The following is a 23,986-nucleotide window of genomic DNA, read 5'->3' on the forward strand; positions in this document are numbered from 1 at the left end:
TGCTTCATAGAGATATTTCTGTGTTAAAAGTGTTATTTGAGGTCTTTTTTGTCATTTTATCAGTGAATGGAGAAAGAAAGAAAACTGTCCGCAATTTCCCAAAGAACATGACATAACTTTTGATGTTTTTTCTTCCTTTTCTGTGTTAAACATTACCTTAAAAAAGTCTTCAAAATTAAGCAACAGGGTGACTTACTGATTAGAAATATGGCTGTATGAAGCCTGTTGACTTTGAAAGAAAAAAGATGAAATTTGGGGAAGTGTGGAAGGGATTAGAGACCAGATTCAAAACCAAAACTTTGCACTTTAATAATACATTCAACTAAGCTGCTGAAAAGCTCTTTTACTGTCTGAGAAAAGACAGTAACAAACTCAGAACCAAATTCTGAACTCTCTGTAAGCTGCCAAGCACAATTTCTCTGTCTGAACAGGGAATTATTTTTACTCTCATTGTTGCACTGGAACCAAACCCAAACAATTCATAACATATTCCAACTGACTGAATCTTTTTGGCTTCAAGTTCAAAAAACACCAACCCTTTACGCCGCAGTACGGTGAGGTGAAGCAGGTCAAATGCCTCGCCCAGATCTCCCCATCTCAATCTGAGGCTGGATGGGACAGCTGCCTAGCACACTTTCTCAACCTCTCTCATCCAAGAAGGAAGAAATCATTTCTGAGAAGAACTAGCAACATTTGCCAGGTTCTTTTTCCACATTTCCTTTGTATAAAAACAGGCGTGTTATGGATTCCACAGGTGGCCTCAACTCGCTCCCACGACCCTCGGTCAGACGAGGGTAAGGCTTCACTTTCGTTTCTCTTGTGTTGTGTGAGTGTCTGTTCTCTCACACATTTATCTTTGTAAGGACCACTTTGCGTGTTAGACCTTAAAGGTGAGGACATTTAGGTTCTAACTTCTCCAAAGGGCTGTTTGAGGGTTGAGACTTGGTTTTAGGGTTATGTTTTATGTGTAAGTTGAGGTTAGGGATGGTGGTTAGGGTTAATTGTGATGGTTAAGGATAAGGCTGAGGTTAGGAAATTCATTCAAAACACGAAGGTACTGCCAAGTACAACAATACAAACGTGTGTTCGCGTGGGAGATAAGGTTGCGTTCAGACTGAAAAACAGCCCTTTCATTCATTTAAATGGGGGCAGTTCATTGATGCAGTTGAGGGTGCCAGCACAGAGAACTTTGACAAAACAACACAAGGTTGTCCGTTAAAAAAGTTAAATCCAGGTCAGCTTTTGCTGCAACGCAATGTGATGTCATCCAGCAAGCCATTGTGTCGGCTTATCGCACATTCCTGGTAGATTACTTTTTTTTTTACGTGGACGCAGTATTTCTACTGTTGTGACAAAAGACACAGTCGCCACCATGATAACGTTCCAGAGTTGTAAAATCCTGTCTGTGAGTATTACTGTTAAACTGTTGTGCAGATGTTTTGGTGTTTGATAAGATACATAATCTGTTACTCCAACTGGACTTCCTGCATCGTATTTCTCTCACCTTAAACAAACATCCCCACCAATTCAGTCCGCCTATGTTGTTTTAACGAAGGGCTGTTTTTGGTCTGAATCCCGCTAATATTTAACTTCCCGCCTGCTAGCTCGCTTTAATGTTGGGATACATATATTATACAACACTTTATACAGTATTAACTGTATATACTACTATTGTATGTAGTACTTGAGAGTCGTTTCCTCTCTTACAGCACACACGTGAGGATGTTATGGATTCCAGAGATGGCATATAAACTTTTTTTTTTTTGGTTTTATCTGAGGACTTTCAAGGATCTAAAGGTCTCTGCCTCACTCTCTACAGGTCCTTAAATCTCCATATGCCTCTCGCTCCTTTTAAGATAAGGCTTTCTTGTGGAGGACAGGAGGGAGCATCCATGTCGTAACACTAGAAGCCGCAGGACAGGGTTCATCATAGCTGCAGTCCTCTTCCAGGATTAGGTGTCTGATCACATTGTCTGAGCCTCTGTTACAAAGCTAGTCTAGAAAAAGAGGAATTTATGTGTCTGAAACATGTGTGACTGAAGGAGACTGAGAGAAAGAGCGAGACAAACAGACAGTCTCAGGATCTGGTTTCTGGCCTCTGTACTGTATATTCCAGTGGAGGTTGCACATTCCTGAGAAAAGACCACATGACTGGCGGGATGGGGGGTGTGGTGGTGGCGGGAGTAACTATTGTTGGGCTAAACTAACCCGTAGATCAGATGGGGGGTTAGAGTCGAGCAGGGTAGTAGACTATCTATGTGTAGCATTTCCTTCCTCAGACAAAAGGCCCTGCAGCCACAAGCAGGGAGCTGGAGCGAATTCAATTCTACACAGAGCCATCAAAGGCTTTAGGGATGGAGAGATAAACGAGAAACCACTGAATATTAATATTCACAAGCACGATGATAAACATCAGAGGAGGTCATCCAAAGCATCCAGGAGGTAAATTTCGCAGACTGTAAGTCCGGGAGGCCTAAACTTGAACAGACGGGGTTAAGTTGCACTTTTGTTTGACTCGACAGGAAACCGGAAGTCGCAGAGGAAGAGAACCCTATCAAAAGAGCCTTAGAAAGAAGCAATGTGGGCTGGGGGAGTGCCACAACAAACTCCCCAGACAAGCTCCAAAGAATGCACACACAAACACAGAATCTCCCCTACAGCTGACATACTTCGCAACAAAACATTTGGCTCCCATACGCTTTCTTCAGACAGACTGTAATGTGCTCGAGTCACGTCCCTGCCCTCTCCACATCACACAGGCCCTTTTGACCTTTTGTAGCACTGACAAAAACTAAAATTGATATGAAAAAGAGGTCAAATTCCCTAAAAAATGTTCCTTTGTTTGGCATTTTCTGGGTTTTGAATAAGGGACCAGACGGGCTCACAGGGGGGTCATCAGATTTAGAAGGTCAAATCACGTTTGTGTGTTTGGGACTCAGGTGGGTAAGTGTCACATTTTGATGTGCGTGTTGTGTGTGGATGTTGCGGTAGCTGAAAAAAGGTCACCTCTGCAAGTTTGTAGGGCACGATGAGCTTCTCTCCGACAGTCACCGTCTTCCTGGTCGTCAGCGCTTCAAGCAGCATCTCCTCTTTCACCTTGAAGAGAAATAAAACATACAAAGTCACGGACAAGGACAAGATCAGGACCGGGGTCACTGGACAAAGAGAATACTTCCTTACAGTGCTTACATACTGTTGGGATTATATTGTGAGTTTTTGTGTCATTTTTATTTTTATCATGAGGAGATATAGTGGGATAACACACAGCGATGGTCCAGTCCTCGGCTGTCATTATTATTTTACTAAAGGAGTACTTCAAGTTTAGTTCTGCACTTCCATTAAGTTGGAAGACTTGCAAGCAGCACAGGCAGAGATATCCTGACCTTAGTCCCTAATATAGTTCAATGCTTGACCCTACATTACCCATAATGCAACCAAAGGTATCTTTGTGTTAGGCCTTTCCTGTCAAATGCTCCACCATGTCTTTCAAGCTCCATGCAACCCAGTTTGTACTTCAGGCCTTTAAAAAATCTGTCGTTTCCAAGCTCAAGTCGAGGTAACAAGTGAGATCATCAGGGGTTATTTTCTTAGACTTGACAAAGCTCCTCCAGACCCACACAAGACATTACACATCTGTTTTCACAGCCTCAGTTGTACTCCCCATCATGAGTAAAAGAGTACAAACTCTTGTGAAAGAAAAACAAAAAACATCTGCCCTGCTGAAGTGTCTTTGAGCAAGACGCTGAAACTACCAGGGAAGTTTTTCCACAGCCAGCTGACTTCCAACCAAAAAAATAACATTTTGATCTTGTATCAGAAGAAAATAACATTTTTACTAGAAGTATGCTTCAGATTTGAAACTCTGAACTCTATTAAGGTCATGTTAAATACTTTCTTCCGAACATTTGGTGATGACTCAAGCCTGGGTTTGGCGATATGACAATTTCCACCATGAGGCGATACCAGTAGAGATTTTGCTAAAGTGTTTATACAGAGGTAGCTATCCCTTTAAAGTCCCCCTCCGTTTAAAAAATAGTTTTGCTTATTGTTACTTTACTTGCATGTTTGAGCTTCACTGTGCACAATGATGTACATAAACAATATGGAAATATGTAAAAAATAGGTAAACATTTGAAACTAAACATTTAAATATTCATAGATTCTGGATTTTTCAACAAGATAGGAAGAGGAGATGTAATTTTAAGAATTTTAACTAAAAAACATTTGAGACAAAGGTCATTTTAAATGTCTTAAAACATGTCTGGACAGGATCTTACTAAATTTGATCTATTTGTGATCAAATTTAGTCCATTGTTGCTAATTTTACATATCGTAAATCGTGCCTTTTTGATAATACTTTGACAATATTTTTGATAATACCGGTATTTAACTCACTAAATGAGACAAAAACAGACATTCCTATCTGTTTTTTTTTAATGTGTAATCAGTTTGCCATTTGAATTTCCTGAAAAATTACCTGTATCATGACATATATCACAATTACAAAACTAAAACTGCATATATAGCCGTGATAGAATATTTTAATCCTGTCACCCATCCTGAACTGACCCTTCATTCTGCTGAACTGGAGCTCATAATAACCTGCTGCTGCCTCTAACTAACATAGTGTAGCTGGCCAAGATTAACAGCTCTCACATAACCACTGCTCTCTGTGCACACACATACAGCACAATACTATGCGGCCTTGCATGCGAGTAACACAGACTCTAAACTTGGCCCTAAACAAACCCATTGATGACAGGGCCACACTGAGAGAAGCAGATGTCACCGCACACATCTCCTCCATCTACAGGGATTATGGGAGTGGGCCGAACAGCTGCTGCAGAGACCACGTGTTTGTGTGTGTGTGTGTGTGTGTGTGTGTGTGTGTGTGAATACATGTGAGAGCATGTCTTTGTGTGATTGCATGATGTCTTCATGTATAAAAGGCATGAGTGTTAATGTTGCAGTTAATACCATTATGGATGTATTTTTGTCAGTTGCTTCCTTTGTAAAGGCTTTGACATAAATAGAGGAGGGAGGACAGACGTGTGTGTGTGTGTGTGTGTGTGTGTGTGTGTGTGTGAGAGAGAGAGTTGGTGTGGGAGTGGGGTGTTGGCATAATCAGACTTCATTTCACACTGCCTGGTAATCCCTCTACTAAGAGCAAAGCCTATTCTGCAACCCGGTGATTGGTCTTTAACTGGTACATTTCCATGTATTAGTTGCTTGGTAACTCAGAGGCTCGCTGCTGCATCGATGATCACAGCTCTAATACGATAATACGCAGAAGTTTGTAATCACTGGTTTGGGGTAATTTTTCCTGTTCTCAAATTAACCAGATTTTTTTCAGACATGAAGTGTTCATGTCTGATTCCAGCTCTAGCAAAGTTCATCCTGTTTCTTTGATTGTAAAAGCAAACGTTGCACCAAATATGACAATCAAAGGTGCTTTCCGGTGCAATGCTTCAGCTGCCTTGTTCCTACATTTACACAATATACTATAAAAACACAGACTCTTTGTGTCTTAGGTATACTGTATGCAACAACTGCATTTGGTATCCTGATAGTGTACACACACAGTGTTGTTTTCATGCCGTTTTCCCAAATAGTTAAATGTCAAATTGGGATTAAATTGGGTGGAAGACCCCACTATCAGCACATTAATCAACATTGACATTTTAACTCAGGAACACCTTTAACAGTGACATTAAAACACATGCTTTCTGTTTAAGCCAGTGTTATCAAAATGAGGAAATTGACCCTGTCAGTAAAAAAAAAAAGGCTGAAGTGACGCTTGAAGAAAAACAATATGGTTACTGATAAGAAAAGAACCTTGAAAAACCCTGACAGGACCTCATGAAAATTTATTTGTTTCCATCAGGTTGTGATGGATGAACAAAACTTTGGGACTGTACTGGCCTCAGGTGCAAAAATATTGTTTACAAGGAATAATTCAGCATTTTGGGAAATACTGTTAATCGCTTTCTGGTTGAGAGTTGGCCAGCAACCAGTTAGCTTAGCTTACCATAAAGACTGGCTCTGTTGGAGGGTAACAAAATCCACCTAGCAGCCCCTGTAAAGCTCACTAATTAATATAGTATATCTTGTTTATGTAGGATAAACCTAACCTAACCTGTAAAAACAAGGTTATGTGCCAGAACATTTGTTTGCTGGGACCAGTAATGTCTTGAAGTATGTGCTGGTTGCCTGGCAACTGCTCAAAGCCAATAAAATAAATAGTCAAATAAATAGTCTGGCATATTACCCCACAATAAAGCAAAGTAAACTGATCAAATATGTGTTAAAATGTGTTAATTAGTGAGCCTTTGAGGTGCTGGTGGCTGGTTACCTTATGACAGAGCCATGCTAACGGTTTCCTCCATTTCCAATCTTTGTGCTAAGCTAACCTAACCAGCTGCCAGCAGCTTCATTTTTACCAGACAGATATGAGAGTGGATTCGATGTCCTCATCCAAATGTCTGCCAGAAAGTGAATTTTTCATTTTAATTTCTGTAGAGATTTTTAGCATTTAAATACTATCAACAAATTCAGGCTTAGGTGAGATTGGTTCTCACAGAAATCTGTTCCCTCTGGAGTTTGTACAGGAATGTTTCTGGTTAAGTCAAGTCACTCAACTCCACAGCTCAGAGGATCCAGTCTATCAGTCATCCATCAGCCTCTACGGGCTCTGTTTCCTCTTCCAGTTCCACCTCTGCAGGAAACAGGAAGCCCGAGCCAACCTCATTACCCATTCATGCATCAATCCACACTCATTCTCCTTGAAAAGTGCTTCACATTAGTGTGCCACAGTAATACTGAGAGAGGTGGTTCACATCCCATCCTGTCCAATATGTTTCCCATTTGACATTATCTAAGTGAAGTATAGACTGATTTCAAATCAGCCATGCATATGAAGTCCTCACTCAGAACCAGTACTGTATGTGCACTTTGGCTGAGCTTTTCCTCCAAATGTTTCCAGCCTCGAATGACTCACACACAACTGAATTTAGCAAACCTCAACAACCTATTTTAGTCATTTAGCAGAGTCTCTTATGTAAAGGGTCTAGGAATATGCATCATCAATAAAACATTAGTGCTCAGTACTTTTGATGGTGCTTGTGTGGTCTGTAAATCTGTCAGTAAATCATCCGTAATCTTAGTAAATTAATTCAAAGTTAAATTAAAATTTAAAGTAATACAAATGCCACTTCAAGTGTAAATCGCAGTAAATACATTCTTTGCTGTCAAGTTACAGTTAAACTCAATTCAATTCATTTTAATGTCAAAAGATAATTAAAAAACAAGAAAATTCTTAATCTTTCTGTATCAAAAATACCCTTAAATTTATTTCCTGGAAACAGTCATTCTAGTAACCTCATGAAACTAATAAAACTGCATATTTTTCAAATAACACTGATTTCCCGTTGATTGACCTTTGTGTCGTCCCCTCCCCGACATTCTGTTTCAGCAGGGATGTTGTCAAATTTAAGACTTAAGACGCCCTAAAATGCGGCCTCATTGTGAGTCTTTCTTCCTTTGATTTTATTAAGCTGTGTTGTGGTTTTCTTTCTTTCTTCTTCTTCGCTTTTCGAATGTTTTATAAGTCCCTCGGGACAAACAGCCGTTGCCTCTGCACCAACTAACAGACATCCAAATAAACTTGAACTTAAAACACTAACTTAGAGCATGTGGGCAACATGTGGCTCAGCTCACGTCACTGCCACTCCTCTGGACCTCTGGAGAGTCAAAGACACCGATCTGGATGTCAAAGGGGAACCCTGGCAGGCTCTCTACAGTCATAACATCCCTGCGGTGCTGTTGACAGGAGTCTCCGGCACACTTCGGACATTGTTTTGTCAGTGACTCAACAAGCACATCCGGCTAATCGTTACAGTTTGTAACAGGGACTGGGAAGTGACACCATCCCTCAATCCCTCGGTAAATCAGAACAGCATGTGGATGATTAAACTGTCCTCACAGTGCAATTTGATGAGTGTGTGTATGTGTGTGTGTGTGTGTGTGTATGTGTGTGTGTGTGGTCTGCACACTGTATCAGGAATGAACCTAAAAGCAGGACAATATCATAAACATGTAAACGCCGTGTGGCATGTTAACCCATGTCGGACAATGTTTTTTCATGTCTCTCCTCATCATGTAGACAATAAAGAGTGTAAGACGGTTTAAACCTACAGACCAGACCGACTAGTGTATGTTGGATACTTAAAATGTTGGCTAGAGTGTGGTGAGGAAAATATTTGCATAGATCAAGCCTGTTTTTGTTTGTGCGATGATAAAACAGAAGTGAATATATAAAAATACAAGGCAAGACTGTATTTAAATAAGCAAAAGAGGAACAACGTCCACGATGCACTGACACCATAACCTATAAATATTCTTTTTTTGGCTGCTTTACTTCTACAGTTTGACTATAAAAATGTTTCTACACCACAGGTTGGCTGAACTTTATTTAAACTTTTATTTACAGAGACAAAGCGCTTGCAAATCAAGCAAATCAGCTTCCAAATATGCAATTAAACAAGTAGATTGTAATGTGAAAGCAGCCCTGACCATCCACCAAGCATGAGTGAAAATTTACAGCTGACAGGCCAAGATAGGAATATGCACTTTGCAAAAAAAATAAGAAGTTTGGAAAAACACTTTAGCTCAGAATAAAGGAACAAAAATTTGACAAGCAACTTGTGTTGGAACTTTAAACACATAGTTGAAGCTTGTATCAGTGTCTGAAATGTTTCTGTGATTATTTAAATATGATTTAACCACACAGGTGACTTTAGGACTTTGTTCTCGTTGTTGCTGGTGGGAAAGCACACCTACGCAACAGCACACCAGCACAAGAGGTCTGAAAATAGCCTCTACACAAACAGTACTTTGTGGAAGCGCTGGATGGTTGGACAGCTCTTTGGGACCTGAAGCACCTCTTAACTTGCACTGTCACCACAAGCTGTGCTTGTACACAGAGAGCCCTCAGCTCACTGAAAGGCTTTTTGTAAAATCCACATATGGGAGTTAAAATGTGGGAGTGGGAATCGCGATTTCTCGCAGTATTTAAAGAGGGGAGGGAAAACTCCTTCGCTCAAATGGATGCCACTTGTTTTTTTAAAGTTCACTAAGTCCATAGAGTTTTAAGTATCTCCAGTGGGCATGTGATGGAATAACTTTGGGAGACAAAATAGCAAAGAAAGTATTTAGGGAGAATAAACAAGCCTTGTGGTAAAGCCCTGCTCCAATTCTTCATTTTTATTATCCTTCAAAGTATTTCGAGTATTGCATTTCTGCATAAAGTCAGCAAGACAAAAAGTTCTGCGTTTTTTTGACTCAGACGTGTTATATATGGTGTTGAAAACTGGATTATAATTACAAAAGGATTAGATTGTATAACTATATTTTTTATTGCACACAGATCCATAAAATGTGTAGATTTGAGCTTTGTACTAATGCCTGTTACTTGTTGGTAAAAAGGCTGTTTGAGTGTTTTTATTCTCTACCTCTAGCAGCTCTGAGACGATGGGCAGGACCTCTGGGTTGCAGATGTCAATGGAATCGTCCCTGTAGGTCTTCTTCTTGTAGCGGATGTTCCCCAGGTGGAGAATAGCTGACAGTAGTGAGAAAATCCTGACATAGAAGAAAGACACTTATTGTTAATACATTTACATTGTTCAGGGCAACTAACTCACTGTCCTATCAAGCATGATGTACAATGAATAAAAGGAGTTTCTGTGCTCAGAGATTCTTCCAAGGACACCTTGCAGGGTTACATTGTTTGACATTTTCTGCTGTTTGTCTCTTTATTGCACCGAGCTGTTACTGACAAGTTCATCTAATGGAAATTTTTTTATTAAACGCTTTTTTGCGGTGGAGATAAATATGAACAGGATGTTTGTTTTACTTTACACAACATGCTAAAACCAGTTTCACATCCTGACTGATACCTGAGAAAAAAAACAGAAGTGCAATGACAGCAAATGACCTCATCGACGCAAGAAATTAAAAAAAAAAAACCCCATTACAGAGTGATAAGTTTGTTTCAGCCCCCTTACGTTTGCTTCCCCCGTAACCACATCTGGTTATATGTTTCCACAAAAATGTCATGAGATAAATGTCCGCAGTTTCGTTCTGCTTAACGTTTTTGATCCTGAGGCTGTGGTTCTATAATCATATATACGATCGGAACAGTTGTACACATCACAAATCTCATCTTACTGTTTGCGTGTGCTGGGTAGGAAGCCGACCATCTCCATAGCCAGCTGCAGCCGCTCAAAGTCGTGTTTCAGGTCTTCTCCTTCCACTGTGAAGCAGTCCTGCTGGTGTCAGGTGGAAGCAGAGGAGAGGAGAGAGGAGGACGGAGAGAGAGACATTAGCATCGCAAAGTGTTTCTAATAAATATACAACACACCAATTTAACAAAACAAAAGGGCCTACAAACAGTACTTTGTGTAAGTAATGGATCTAAACACTGCATCGATGTTGTGCGGAGGCCTGAATGAGGGTGAGCGTGTGTGACTCAACAAGGTTTCCCACAGCGATTTATAGAAGAGACAGCATGATCTCACCTGCAGTGACATCAGTATACGTTATTACACAGTCACAGAGACTAGAGCAGACAGGAAATGGCACATATTTAAGTCCACCACATTGTATCTAAATGATTAAAACTGCTTTAATCAATATTTTTATGTTAAAAATGGATCGAATTGCTATATGTAATCAGAAAGGGGTCGCTTGCACTGATGAACCCACAGAGAATTACCATCAAACTCTGCAACCTTCCTAAACTCTATTGAAGTGTCTTTCAGCCAGTCGGTTTGTTTTTTTTCAGCCCGCAACTTTACTGTTTTGATTCTGTCTCACTGCTCTCGACAGTGTTGTTTACAGCTGTTTTCAGAGAAAAACTGGTAAACCCATTGTGCACTAGCTGCCCAGCACAGTATGGGAACATTTAGCAGTTAAAAAGCCATATATTTCCCTCAGGATGTGGTGAAGAACAGACCAGAGCTATAAGCAGCCTGAATATTGGGCTAAAACTTGTCAGATGGCAGGAGACACGACTCCAAATAAATGCTACTCATGTCAACTTAATAGGATAACAGTATGTCAGTATTGTGTTTTTACACAGCCCTAAGGTGCAAAAAACTTCAACTGATGCAAGTTTTACATCTATTAACTGCAGCAGGATGTTACAATGTCAGAAAAAAACAGATTGTCTTATGAGTTTAATTTAGCTGAGGGAAGTAGCTGCAAGCCGCCTTTGTAAACCACTTTCCTGGGGAAACCCTGCAAAATGCACACGGTGCATTCCTGTGGAGTTAGGAGACACTAATATACAGTGTATGTGAGTTTATGAATGAATGGGTGCTGCCATGAGGATGTGTACATATACTGTGACTGAGAGTGTGTGTGTGTGCGTGTGTGTGTGTGTGTGTGTGTGTGTCTCCACAGGCCCTCCGGTCGGTCAGCATGTCTCTGCTCAGGCAGTGAGCCTCTCTCAGGCTGTAATTAGCACATACCACAGCGACCGGCCAGCGAGGGAAGACACAGGAGCCCATAATCCATGCTGGATCTGGATTTACCTCTTCTACACTTGAACCTTCAACACTCCTCTGCTTCTCCATTGTTTTCCTTTGACTTATAACTTGTCAGGAGCTGCAGAGCCAGCGATCTGCGTATTTCTCCAGTGAGTTTCTCCAATTGCAACAAAGGGGTTTTGAGGCTTCTCGAGCTACAGCGAGACCCGGGAAAAGCCAGTTTTCAAATTGCCGGGTATGCTCGACCTCTGTGCCAAGCAGCACAATGTGATACGTTCAAGGAAGTTGAGAAAATAAAGAGATCAATTTTGGCCAGTTGTGGGGGAATGCTTTGGTCAAAAACCAAAGCCTGAACTATTGGTGCTTAGAGAAAAAAAAAAAAAGGACAAGAGATTCTTGAGTGCGGTAAAGGGATGATTAAGAAACAATCTGTTCTTTTTCCCTCATTTTAAACAAAGAATCTTTTCTCACTTCAAAATTGATTGTAATGCTGAAATTGTAATAATACACCAGTTGCAACACTTCTGGTGCAGGTTTACAGCCCAGCTGACACAGCACATGGAGCTTTCTAACAGATCACTCACGGATCCTGTTAAAAGTTGTGTCTCTCCAGTCGAGGCTTTTCTGTTACTTACCATGACTTAATCATGATTTATGCTGTCAAAGCACCCGGTCGATTTTGCGCCAAAAACAGCATGCCACCCCGTCCCCAGACATTCCACATGACCATAAACCATAGACACCCCAAACAGGCACAAAATGCAAACCCACAGCCACCGAGGCCCCGAATCAAACACTCGACTGCACACATCAAATGCAAACATCCAAAAAAATGTTTGGTCTTTGGGATCTTTAGTCAAATACTTGATTTTTTTTTAGTCACATTGGTTTATTTTGTAATTTCTGCTCCAGACATTGCATTAGGCATCTGTATGCACTTGTCACCGGGTGTCTCTACTTACAGCTGCCTGCCCCCCGCACGTTGACCAATGGTGGAGGTTAAAGGTTAAATAGGCCCAAAGGGTTGGTCAGATGCTCTGACAGCTGTCAAGGGCTGTTGGACTTTCTGTGTGTCTGTGTGTGTGCGGGTGCGTGTGTTTGCGAAGACGGTGACATCATGTCCTTAGACAGTGGGGGGTCACAGACTGATGAGGTCATTGACTGACCTCTGCTAGAGACAGCGGGTCAGCAAACAGTAAGAGGGGACGGTTGTGTAAGGAAAGAAAAATGAGACGAGAGACGGAACGAGACAGTGTTTCAAGTGGTCTGTGAAGTTAAAGGGATAGTTCAACATTTTTGGATATATGTTTGGGGTTTTTTTTTTGCTCATTTCTAAGAGTAAGATGAGAAGATTGATACAGATCTCGTCTGTGTGTTAAGTATGAAGCTGCAGTCAGAGTATGGTTAGCCTAGCTTAGCATAGTAACTGTAAAAAATGTGGCTACTAACACCTTTAAAGCTGACTTTTTACTCTACATATGTATCTTGTTTGCCTCACCAATACATAAACATGAATGTGAAAATGCAGATTTTAAGAGGAGTTATGTGCTGTAGCAGTTTATCCATTCACCCAGTGCTACTGTGCTTCAGCTTTAGCGTGGGTTACAAGATACGTTCGAGGAGCAGTTTTGGCACAATGGTACCAAACCAGGCAAGCTCAGTGTGACAACAAGACTTCGGGATGCTGTGTACAGTCACTGCATCCAGCTGTTGAAAAGCAAGAAGCAAGAAATTGTTCTGGCATGTAACTCTGACCAAAACCAAACACTGTTGCATTTATTTATTTATTTATTTTTTAAAAACGGGCAATCAAACAAGATACTGTGTGTGAATAAGGGAGCTTTAGCGGTGTAGGTGGGTGTAATTTTTCACTGCTAAGCTAGGCTAAACACATCCTGACTCCAGCTCCGTACTTAACACGTATGATAGATCTCAATCTTCTCATCTCACTCTCAGAAAGAAAGTGAATAAGCATATTTAGTAAAAACCATGAACTATTGCTGTAGTGGGAAAACTCAACTGAACATCTGTCTTTTGACTATCAAATATTCACCCCCCGTAGGCTGGCTCTGAAATCTCTATAGCTTACTCATATTTTGAGGATTGCTCCAGTCAGCTTGAATTCACAAAAGTTAGTGTTTTCAAATGGCAACCCAGAGTCACAGTACCAAACACATCAATCAAAACATCATCAGAAGTATCAAAACTTCCATGGAAATTTCTAAAACCGCTGCTGCAACATAATCCAGTTCTCTACTGTTGATCCACATGTTCAGCATGTTCCAAACAATCCTCACTTTATCCATAAATTGTTAAAAATGCTGCTTCCAGTGGACCTATGGGTGGAGTAAATATTCTTCACGAGTGATTTGAGAAATTTCCGTTGACAGTTTGATACAGGATACATTTTTGACTCTGGGTCGCCTAACTTCAGGGAATCCTAACTGACAACAGTGTTTCGGAGCCACTTTTCCAAGCACACGGGAGGTGAGTTTTTTGATACTGAAAAAGATTTTTGGTGGATTCCTTCTTTAACTGCATGAACGCAAAGCAACTTAAGAGCTCAAAAACTGTGAGTGTCCTCAAAAAGCCTTTGCTGGATTAAAGAACAGTTTAAAAAAAGTAGGAGACAAAGAGCCAAAGTCAAGAGGGAAATACAGCAAGACTAACATACAAGCAGTATTTATACTGACCGACTCTCATGTCAAGTGTTTGCTCGGCGGCAAAGTCAAAGTAACATAATCTTCCATTAGGAAATAGTGAATCCCTTAACCACACACAACAAATCCCACTGACCAAACATTACTCACTTCAGGTGGAGGCCGGCAAGACAGTGGTAGGCTCAGAGGCCAGTGAAACAGCAAACACACACACACACACACACACACACACACACACACACAAAATGGACCACACACTTAGAGGGAAGTTTCAGGATGTGAACCTAGTGTTCCCTAATGATCATTAAAGAAGAAGAACAAGCAGCGTGTAGGGAACGATTTTGGTTATTGCCTTCTGTCTCGCTAATGTCAGTGCAGAGTGTAGAAGTTACAACTTTAGCTGATACAAGTTTATATTCCAGAGACATCTGGTTGTTGTCCTTTTTTTGTAAAGTGTATTAAGACAACTAATGTGATTTTACACTGAAGATAAACTTGGTTATGTGGCGTCCTGGTAGCCTGCTGGTTAAGACGCATCAGCATCCACGGTTCAACTCCAGCTGTGGACCTTTTTTGCATGTCTTTACTCATGATTCCTCTTTCTCAGCGCTTTCAACTATGAAATAAATGCCAAACAATAATCTTAAAGAAAAGATGCTACTTGCTACTTGCTTATTATTCCAAAATATCAATATTGCTAATGACCAAAAACAACCCACAATATTGACTTAAACATCCCCAATGACTTACACTATCATTGCTTGAAAGGTTGAACACTTGGGAGGATGTTCAACCAACCAAAAGGGCTCATTTAAGACAATTTCTGTACAACTGTCAGTGTCTTCAGTATCTATTTTGTCATTATGTCACTGACTATTTCCACTGTAGTCATTTAGTGACAAGTGTCTTAGCCTCAAAAACAACTTTTATGGATTTTCAGTTCACTATAATGTATGACAAAGAAAAGCTTCAAATCTTTACATTTGAGAAGTTGCAATGACACGATTAGTTTGATTATCAAAATAGTTTCCACTTAATTTTCTACTGATCGATTAATCGACTAATTGTTGCGGCTCTACTGCAAATGCAGAAATGTTATTTTTTACTCTCTCATACTACTATATTTAGACCTACCACTATATTTACAGTACAGTGTTAAGTGTGTATCAACTATTAAATATTAAAATGTAGCGGTGAGGGTAAAATCCTGAACCTTCCCTTTAAAGATGGCGGTTTGACATCATCCCCCATCTCCTGACAGCAGAGCATCCAAAGCCAAAGATGTCGAGTTTAAAGGGATTCTGTTGTGTTTTAATTTCATTCGGTTAGTCAGTGTAGCCATTTCTATTGGTTTCATAAAGAATTGAGAAATGTGAGTGCTCTGTTTAAAGAGAGCTTTATTAAAAAAGCCAACTTAACTCAATTATTCATTTTCTATTTTTTAAAGAAGCACAAATCCTTGTCTGTAATGATTTGAAAAACAAGAAACGTACATTAAATTAGCTTATAATTCTTTACCAAGAATCATAATTAGTAAGAGACTTCATTTAGGAAGAACATTTTTCAAAATGACACATTTCTTGAGAGAAAAAAATAACCAAATAGAGTAAAATCATCACATCAAGGTATCCCTTTAAACATTTTAGAGGCGGTTCTTCATAGAGCTCGACCAGCTGAGGTCACTCCAGGTCGCCTCCATCTTTAGTCCATTTCAGTGAAAGCAGGCATGTGTGGACAGCGGCGAGAGAACAAGACCAAGACCGGCACCAAAAAAACCCCAGAGTACCACGACACACCCATGAGCACAGACGCACACAAACAACTTGTCATCCACATAATACTGACCAGCTCGCTCTCATAGTAATTGTCCCAGTGGAGTTTGTGTGATTTCTTTGTCATCTGGAAGCAAGGCAGAGCGGGTTAAAGAAGGCATGAATCACACACAAAATTACACATGCTGTTAATATGTGAGGAAAAAATTACTAATCCTCACACACACACACACACACAGGAACGGACACACACACACACGCATCTCCAGAGTCGCAATAATTAAATCCATGATGTGGCCTGATCGGAGATGGTGGTGGATATAAATGGTTTAGATTTAAGAGACCGCATCAGTGTGTGAAAACTTTATACTCTGAGTGACATAACCTCCTTTCTTACTCTATGAAAAGAGAGACAGCAGTGCTGGAAGAAGAACTCAGATGTTAATAAAAACATCACATTAATTATTACTGTTGCATTAAAGTTGAAGTTTACTAATGGAGCTGGTTGAGCTGGAGATGATTTTAACTCCATTACATACTGTTGTTATGAGTAGTTTATACCGTAACAATGACTTATATTTTCCAGTTGATCATATGTTTTATATGAAAATCATGATCAGCTAATTACTCAGTAACTATAGCTGCCAAATAAATGTATTTCATTTGATTTGATTCTTCTACTTTCAACAAGTGAGCAACACTGTTGTTTCCTTGAATATAAAATTGTGTTAAGTGCACATTATATTATAGGCTAAACTGTAAACACATTCCCGGTTGTAAAACAGTGGTGACTGTTAGAGTCAACCAACCATCCTGACTCACGACAGTCCCGTAAAATCTGCCGAGTCCTCATAGACTTAAAACTATTCTGTTCACGGGACAGTCGTGATGTAAGGTGGCTAATATAGCCAGCTATCATGCATGTTGTAATAACTCAATTTCCACAAAATAGACATTTTACACATCATGCAGCCCTAACTGAACCGTTTAAAACAAATAACCACAGAACATCTAGTGCAGATGAACAATTGTTTTTGATCTTGAGATTTTAAGAATCAATGTTGGACGATTCCAATTGCGATTAACTGCAAAATTGATCCATTCTTAGGTGAAAAGAACAAAATCTCCTTCTGAAATGCAGTGGAGTAGATGTATAAAGTAGCAGAAAATGGGAGCACTTGAGTAAACGTACTTATGATTTACCACTAAAACAGACACTGAGACAAACGAAAACAGAGAACAAAATCCATCTCTGAGAGGGAAGAGAGCTAAATATGGATAATGATTTTGCTCCTTTGTGACACCATGTGTGTATGGATTGCCTGTGTGTGTGTGTGTGTGTGTGTGTGTGTGTGTGTTGGCTGCATGCCTGCTGTTTGTCAGGGACACACACACACACACACACACAAACACACCCGGCTCAAACGAACGCATGTGCACACAAAAACACGCGACCGCCGGCGCCCTCTGCACGAGAGTCAGCGCCAGATTAACTCCTGAGTCTTGCTGTTGCCATGGAAACAGAGCTGCATAGTAACAGGCAGCCGGCAGCGGAGGGTGGGGGGTGGAGGGGGTTGTTGTCGTGGGGATTAAGGGAGCAGAAAAAAAACTGTTACTTTTTTGGGGAAGCCAAATGAGATGAACAAAGACATTTTTTCTTTTTTTTTTTTTTTTTTTGTTGCTTCTCCAGTAAGCTGCCGTAAGAAGAGGGAATGTGAATCCTCACATATCTGCTGCCAACGCACACAGATGCACTGCAGAAGATGCACACATATGGGGGCTTTTGGCATGTGCACAAGCACGTAAACACACCCAGACACACACACACACACACACATGCACGCACATATGTGAGACACACACAGATGCTTTGGGTTGAAATTTTTAGGCTGATGCAATCAACACTCCAGAGTATTGAGAAGTGCTCCAGTTATGATAAATGAGTAAATAAGATCCAACAGAAAGGGAAGGGAAGGAAGGAACGGAGATGGCAGAATTGTTTATCATCATATTTAGGTTTCCATCCATCTCTCTACACGGCAGCTTTGCTTTATTATTCAATAATAACTCATCCAGTTCTGAGAAAAACTGTTATTCCCACTTCAAATCTGCTCTGAATTCTTTGCAGCATCGTAAAATGTACTCACACAGTCTCTTTATCATTATAAATCACTGTACAGACACAGTATTATGTTACCCGACAATTTCCTAACATAAAAAGCTCCCGATACAAACGAAACACCGCCACGCTGGATAATTACTGACAAGACGAGCAATTATAACGTTAATATCTTTCAGTTGGTTTGACCTTTCTATCCCTTCAATCCTGCGGCACCGACTGTTTCTACACAACTGTACATCTGAGCAGGAATAAGATCTTGTCTCTGCTGTTTCACATTTACATGATGAGACTCATTAGTAGGGCCGGCTATCATTGAAAGTCTCAGTGCAGATACCAAATCAACATTTTTTCCGATACCTTTCTTTGAGGTACACTAGGTTAAAGGGATTCTTTTGTGTTTGAATTTTATTCGGTTAATCAGTCGTTTCTATTGGTTTCATAAAGAATTCAGAAATATACAAGCTCTATTTAAAAAGAGGTTTATTAAAAAAGCCACCTAAACTTTATTATTTATTTAAAAAAAAGACAGAAATCTTTGTCTCTGTCATCATTTTAAAACAAGAAACCTTCAGTAAATTAGCTTATAATTCTTTACCAATAATTGTAATTAATGAGTGATACTTCATTTAGGAAGAAAATTCTTCAAAATGACACAAAGTTCGATACCCAGGCCAGTATTTATTAGCAGTGACGGCACCAGAAGATGCACACACACTGTCATAAGTTTTATTTGTACATAATCATGGATGTTGAGACATTGTTAGGAGCCTCTAAGAGGGTTTGTATCCCTGTAACTCTTAAAATCAATCATTATTATACTAATCCTGTTTTCTCTATTTTCTTTCTTTCATGTTGGCAGAAACAGGAGTTTAATAATCTGACAGATTACACAACAGGACGACATAAATATCTTAACGTGGAATTTGTGTATATACATGCATTTATTTTGCACTGAATACTGAGTTCCCTGCGTTCATGTATGTGCGAGTGTGTGTTTGTATGTGCGGACCTGGTTGAGGTAGTGGTATTCCTCAGGTTTGAGCAGGTGGAAGGACTTCCTCTCCTCTTCACTGGCTCCGGCCAACAGGTAGTAGAACACATGGTAGTTCCTACAGACGCACACAAACACAACAGGGTATGATTTTACAGCACAAAAAAACGAATGAACAGATTCATTTTGTTGCCACTATAATAATATTCTTATGGTATTACTTTATCCTCTGGTGGCATATCCTCTCTCTCTCATCCTCTCCGAAGATATCTAGAAATTGTCGACATTTTTCCCAGTTTACTTTTTATAATGTCGTCGGACCTTATTTCAATTAATAACTCGTTCTCCTCCTCTCCTCATGTGCTACCGCGGCTCATTTTTCCTTTTTCCAGTTCTGACGATAGCCCGCTGGAACATCCTGTAATTGGTCCCAAAGTCCGAACCATCCAAAAAATGTTTTCACACTAGAACTGAACCGAACCATGGTTCAGTTTGATCCAGACCGAGACCATCTTTTTTTATTGGACCAGGTTCGGCTGTTTGGTCTGTACTGTGGTCCGGGGGAGGTTTCACATCTGTAATTTTGGTTTGGATCAAACTGAAAAGCCCAAAAATCTGGACCAAACAAGTTAGGTGTGAAAGGACCCTGACACTCATTTTTATTTGGGGACCAATCGCTCCACTGAGACTCCATTCAAAGCTTCGGAGTAGAGAACAGTGAAAAACCTTCTATCTGGAGCTTATTTCTCAACCCAAACCTGCAACATGTAACAAATAAGTCACACCTTCGACCTCGACCCGGTGGGGCTCATGTTTCAAGTCAAACAAAGCAGCAGTGTGGTGGTGTGTGGGCTGGAGGTAAGGAGTTGTGATTAGCCGTGACAAAGGCTGGAGCTCTGGCCAACGTGCTGAGATGTAATTCTATTACAGCTGGAAATGAGCTTGTTCTCTGCACAGGGACACTTAGTGCCTGATGGAGTGGTGGAAAGTTATAAAGCCCAGGGAGAATATAGAGGAAACCCAAACTGTAATTGGTGGATGGGTGGAAGGATGTTTTCAACTAAAACTTGTGTACAGTTACAGAAGTGGTACTGGGACCTGAAAGTAAGCAGTCAAACACTGGAGATATGGTATTAGTGCTGCTTTAACTTACTAATAATACCTCTACTACAACGTTTAATATTTTCATAACCGTCATGGCTCCTGCTTGTAATAGTCCCACTTTGGGTTGGACGATACATTCACAACTCTACCCCCCCCCCCCAAAAAAAAACTGTGAAGATGCTAAAATATTGTTACTGTTTTCTTACTGTATTTACATGTATTACAAACATTTAGGTAAATAATTAACGGACTCCACATTAAAAAAAAGCCTTAAATAAACATTTACTAGTAACGGACAGTGAATGAGCCACCCACATGTGGGCTACAATTTGAGCCTCCTTTAATTCAGCCTACATTTGTTTACATTTTTGGCAAATTAGCCCGATAAAAAGTATGCTGAACTAGCTATTAGCAGTTCCTGTTGGCAACGTACCCATGGATATACAGACAACTATCACTGAATTACTTTGATACCGAAGAAAACGGAAAGATGTGATTATTCCCTGAGCGTCTTTTTTGTACGATTTCTAAGTGGATTTATGGATGTTTATTCACAATGGACATCAGAGATAATATATTCTCGGAAAGAGTAAGTCACACATGATCTAAAAATATGTGTATCATTTCTGTGTGTTCACATTTGACTGAGTTATGACTCTGAGAAGGAGTATGAATTTTGACGGAAATTGCGGCAATCAGGCGCTAAATTACGGGTTGTTAAGTACCTCATCTGCCGCCATGAGCCGTGTGTCACCTTCCGCTACTGCTGCTGCTCCAACTGATGAGGTGTTGATAAAATCTGAACCACAATGACTAACTTCCTGGTGTTTTTAGGACATCTGTCTCTTTCACCCTAGGCAGTATATTTGCCTCATATCTCTCCTGTTTTTTTTCAGTGCGGCAATTGTCACACAGTCATGAAAACGAAACAAAAACCATTCCTCTTGACCCCAAATCACCCTTTGCTGACCTGCTACAAGACTTAAGGCACCCATTTGTCTGCAATGATTAACATGTTCAAACCTCTATCCCGTTACTAAAATGTTACTATCACACAACTGTGTTCATGTGGCCTTCACTAAAAATACAGTATCATTTCAGCGTGAACTCTGAGTTTGTGGTGATGAACATTTATCTGGTCTCCTGACTGGAAATGACCACAAGCTGAGTTCACGTTCAAACTGTTCTCAGTCGTTCTCTGTTTTTGCTTTTTATGAGTCAGTCTTGAAAAAGTTCAAATAGGTACAATAATGTAACTGCACATGTCTGACATATGGCTTAAAATTGTTTTGCTGCACTGAGCCAGAAACTCTGAATTTTTTACTTCATATCCATTAGCTACTCTTTCACCTGATTTAATGAACCTGCACCAAAACATTTAAGAAGACTTTGCAAAAAGTAGAATGTGTTAGTTTGTGACATCAAGTGACAAAATACTATTGCAAGAGTGCTTGTTTTTTTCCACTTTATATATAAGATAATCATTTGACATTTTTATTGCCATTCTTGCTGTGATTTAGATAAGAAGATTGATAACATTCTCATGTCTGTTAGCTTAGTATTGTATCGTCCCTCAGTAAGAGGACAACAATGAGATGTTACCCAATTTTGCTGGCAAATTATTAGTGAACAACAACACACAGGCTACTGTGAGCCGTAACTGAAGCCAAAACAAGCTGTGCCTTAAATTCTCTGAACTAGCGTCCTGCTTAGCCTCCTGAATATCTCACTCTCTGTACTAGCAGGAAGAAAAACAAACATTCCCTCTGACTCTTTGACAGTCACACAAATCACTGTCAAAGCTAGTTGGAGTGATTTACAGGCTTCACAGCTTCTAAACTGACATGTTCAGTCACACCCTGAAAGTCTCAGTAACTTCAATTAAGCAGTCCTTTTATCTTATGTAATATCTCTGACAACAGTGATATCTGTAACCTACATTAAACAGTAAACCTTAACATGTCACCTGAGCAGCCGGTTAGCTTAGCTGGAGACGGGGGGAAACAACTAGCCTTTGCCGAAAGGTAACTATAAATACACCTACCAGCACCTCTAAAGCTAACCTAAAGTTTAAACAAGTATTTTCCTAGTGTCTCCACTGGTTGCCTGGTAACCTAACAGTGATGCCAGGACTTCCTACCATTGGACAGAACCAGGCTAGGTGTTTCCCGCTATTTCCAGTCTTTGTGCTAAGCTAAGCTAACCAGCTGCTGGTGGTAGCTTGAGTGGTATCAATCTTCTCATCTAACTCCCTGCAAGAAAGTAAATATGTGTATTTCCCAAAATGTCAAACTATTCTATAATAGTTTTCAGTTTTCATTTGTCATTACTGGACATCTGGACAATTCTGAAAGCCAGTTGAAAAAGTTAGGCCTGGTGACTCTTGATGTTATCAGTACATTGTCAGTATACGCTACTCAGTCCTTTTATAGTTATTACAGCTACAACTAATAATGATCTTCATTTAGTTAAAACTATTAACACATGATATGAATAACTAACTAACTGTTAGCTAGCACAGTCTCTACTTGTACCCATAATTTCAGACAGACCTGACTGGCTGAATGACATATCCTCACTCGGACCATTTTCTGACTTCACTCCCATTCTGTCAAACTGCAGAGTCATAAAGTTCGACAGCATCGCTGGTAAGCTCAGCCAGTTCCACCTCAGTGTTTTTTTTTTTTTTACTACACTGAGGTCGTACAGAGGCAACCTGTCAAGGAACAGGCTTTAAAATTTAAGATAGTTTGCTGTTTATCATCAGCCTGCCTGCTCCCCCACCTCTCTGCTTCAGGTCTGGTCTCTCTGGGAGGTCCTGTCTTTAGTTTCTACCCTATCTGTATAGCCGCCAGCGCCTGTCATCAGGTGAAATACAAACTCCAGGCCAATCAGGGTTAGAGGGATTAAATGACCGTTGGAGGGTTTTACATTGTTTTATTTTCCTCCCCTGGCAAAGCGGTTATGCTGGTAGATTCAGCTTTTGGCTGTCGCCAGGGAGAGATGAGTGATATGGGGACAGAAACGGTCAAATACAGAAAGCATGTGTTGACTTAGAGAAGAAAAACGATTTCGAGGGATGTGGGTATAGGTGGAGACTCCTGCATGTAATTGCAGGTATGAGTGTGTGTGTGTGTGGGTGTGCATGCTGTCTAGTGCATGAATAGAAACAAGAAGTGAGAACAGACAGTGTTGTTATTACATTAAACTTGAAACATAACTAATCTCTATTGTATAAATATATATCAAAGAACTGCATATTTTCACGTTCTCTAGGAACTGTCCAGATGTGTTATTAGTCAAATTATTAACCGGCAAATATGATCAAACTCAGAGAGAAACCTGATAGTTTGCAGAGTCAAATGAGCAAAGGGCAGAGGCCTATTTCAGATGGACACCAGATATATACTCAGTTGCAGAGGAAATGGAGGCTATTTCAGTATTGATTTTCTTCGACGAAGAACACGAGAGCACACGAAAGATATGGATTTGACATCTTATCTCTCAGACAAGTGGAAATACGGTTCCTACTGATTCTCATTTTTGATTTCTTAGATTATTTATGGCTGCACCACATCACCCACTGTTACTTCTGTTTAATCATTTAGTTTTTTTTTTTACTGAAACATACCTGAAAATTCTTTGAAAAGCAGATTAAACTCTTTTTCACCCAGATTTTATCTCCATACACACCCAACATTTGGGTCAGAAAATATGTAGAAGTTGCAAATGCACTACTGATTACTCCTAAGAAAGTAAAAAAAATAACTACTGTGCTAGCATTGCAAATA

General features: G+C 40.1%; 1 protein-coding gene across 1 annotated transcript in view; it reads right to left on the reverse strand.

The window, feature by feature from the left end:
- LOC121896916 (unconventional myosin-IXAa-like) overlaps positions 1–23,986 on the reverse strand; it is a 158,627-nt gene that overhangs the window by 54,301 nt on the left and 80,340 nt on the right. The window contains exons 5-9 of the mRNA XM_042410997.1: positions 19,110–19,209; positions 16,052–16,105; positions 10,225–10,322; positions 9,510–9,636; positions 3,007–3,096 (exon numbers count right to left, since the gene is read on the reverse strand). Of these exons, the coding sequence (XP_042266931.1) occupies positions 3,007–3,096; positions 9,510–9,636; positions 10,225–10,322; positions 16,052–16,105; positions 19,110–19,209 (469 nt within the window). The remainder of the gene's footprint in view (positions 1–3,006; positions 3,097–9,509; positions 9,637–10,224; positions 10,323–16,051; positions 16,106–19,109; positions 19,210–23,986) is intronic.

The sequence above is a fragment of the Thunnus maccoyii genome, chromosome 5 (assembly GCF_910596095.1).
Source record: "Thunnus maccoyii chromosome 5, fThuMac1.1, whole genome shotgun sequence".
Taxonomy (NCBI): domain Eukaryota; kingdom Metazoa; phylum Chordata; class Actinopteri; order Scombriformes; family Scombridae; genus Thunnus; species Thunnus maccoyii.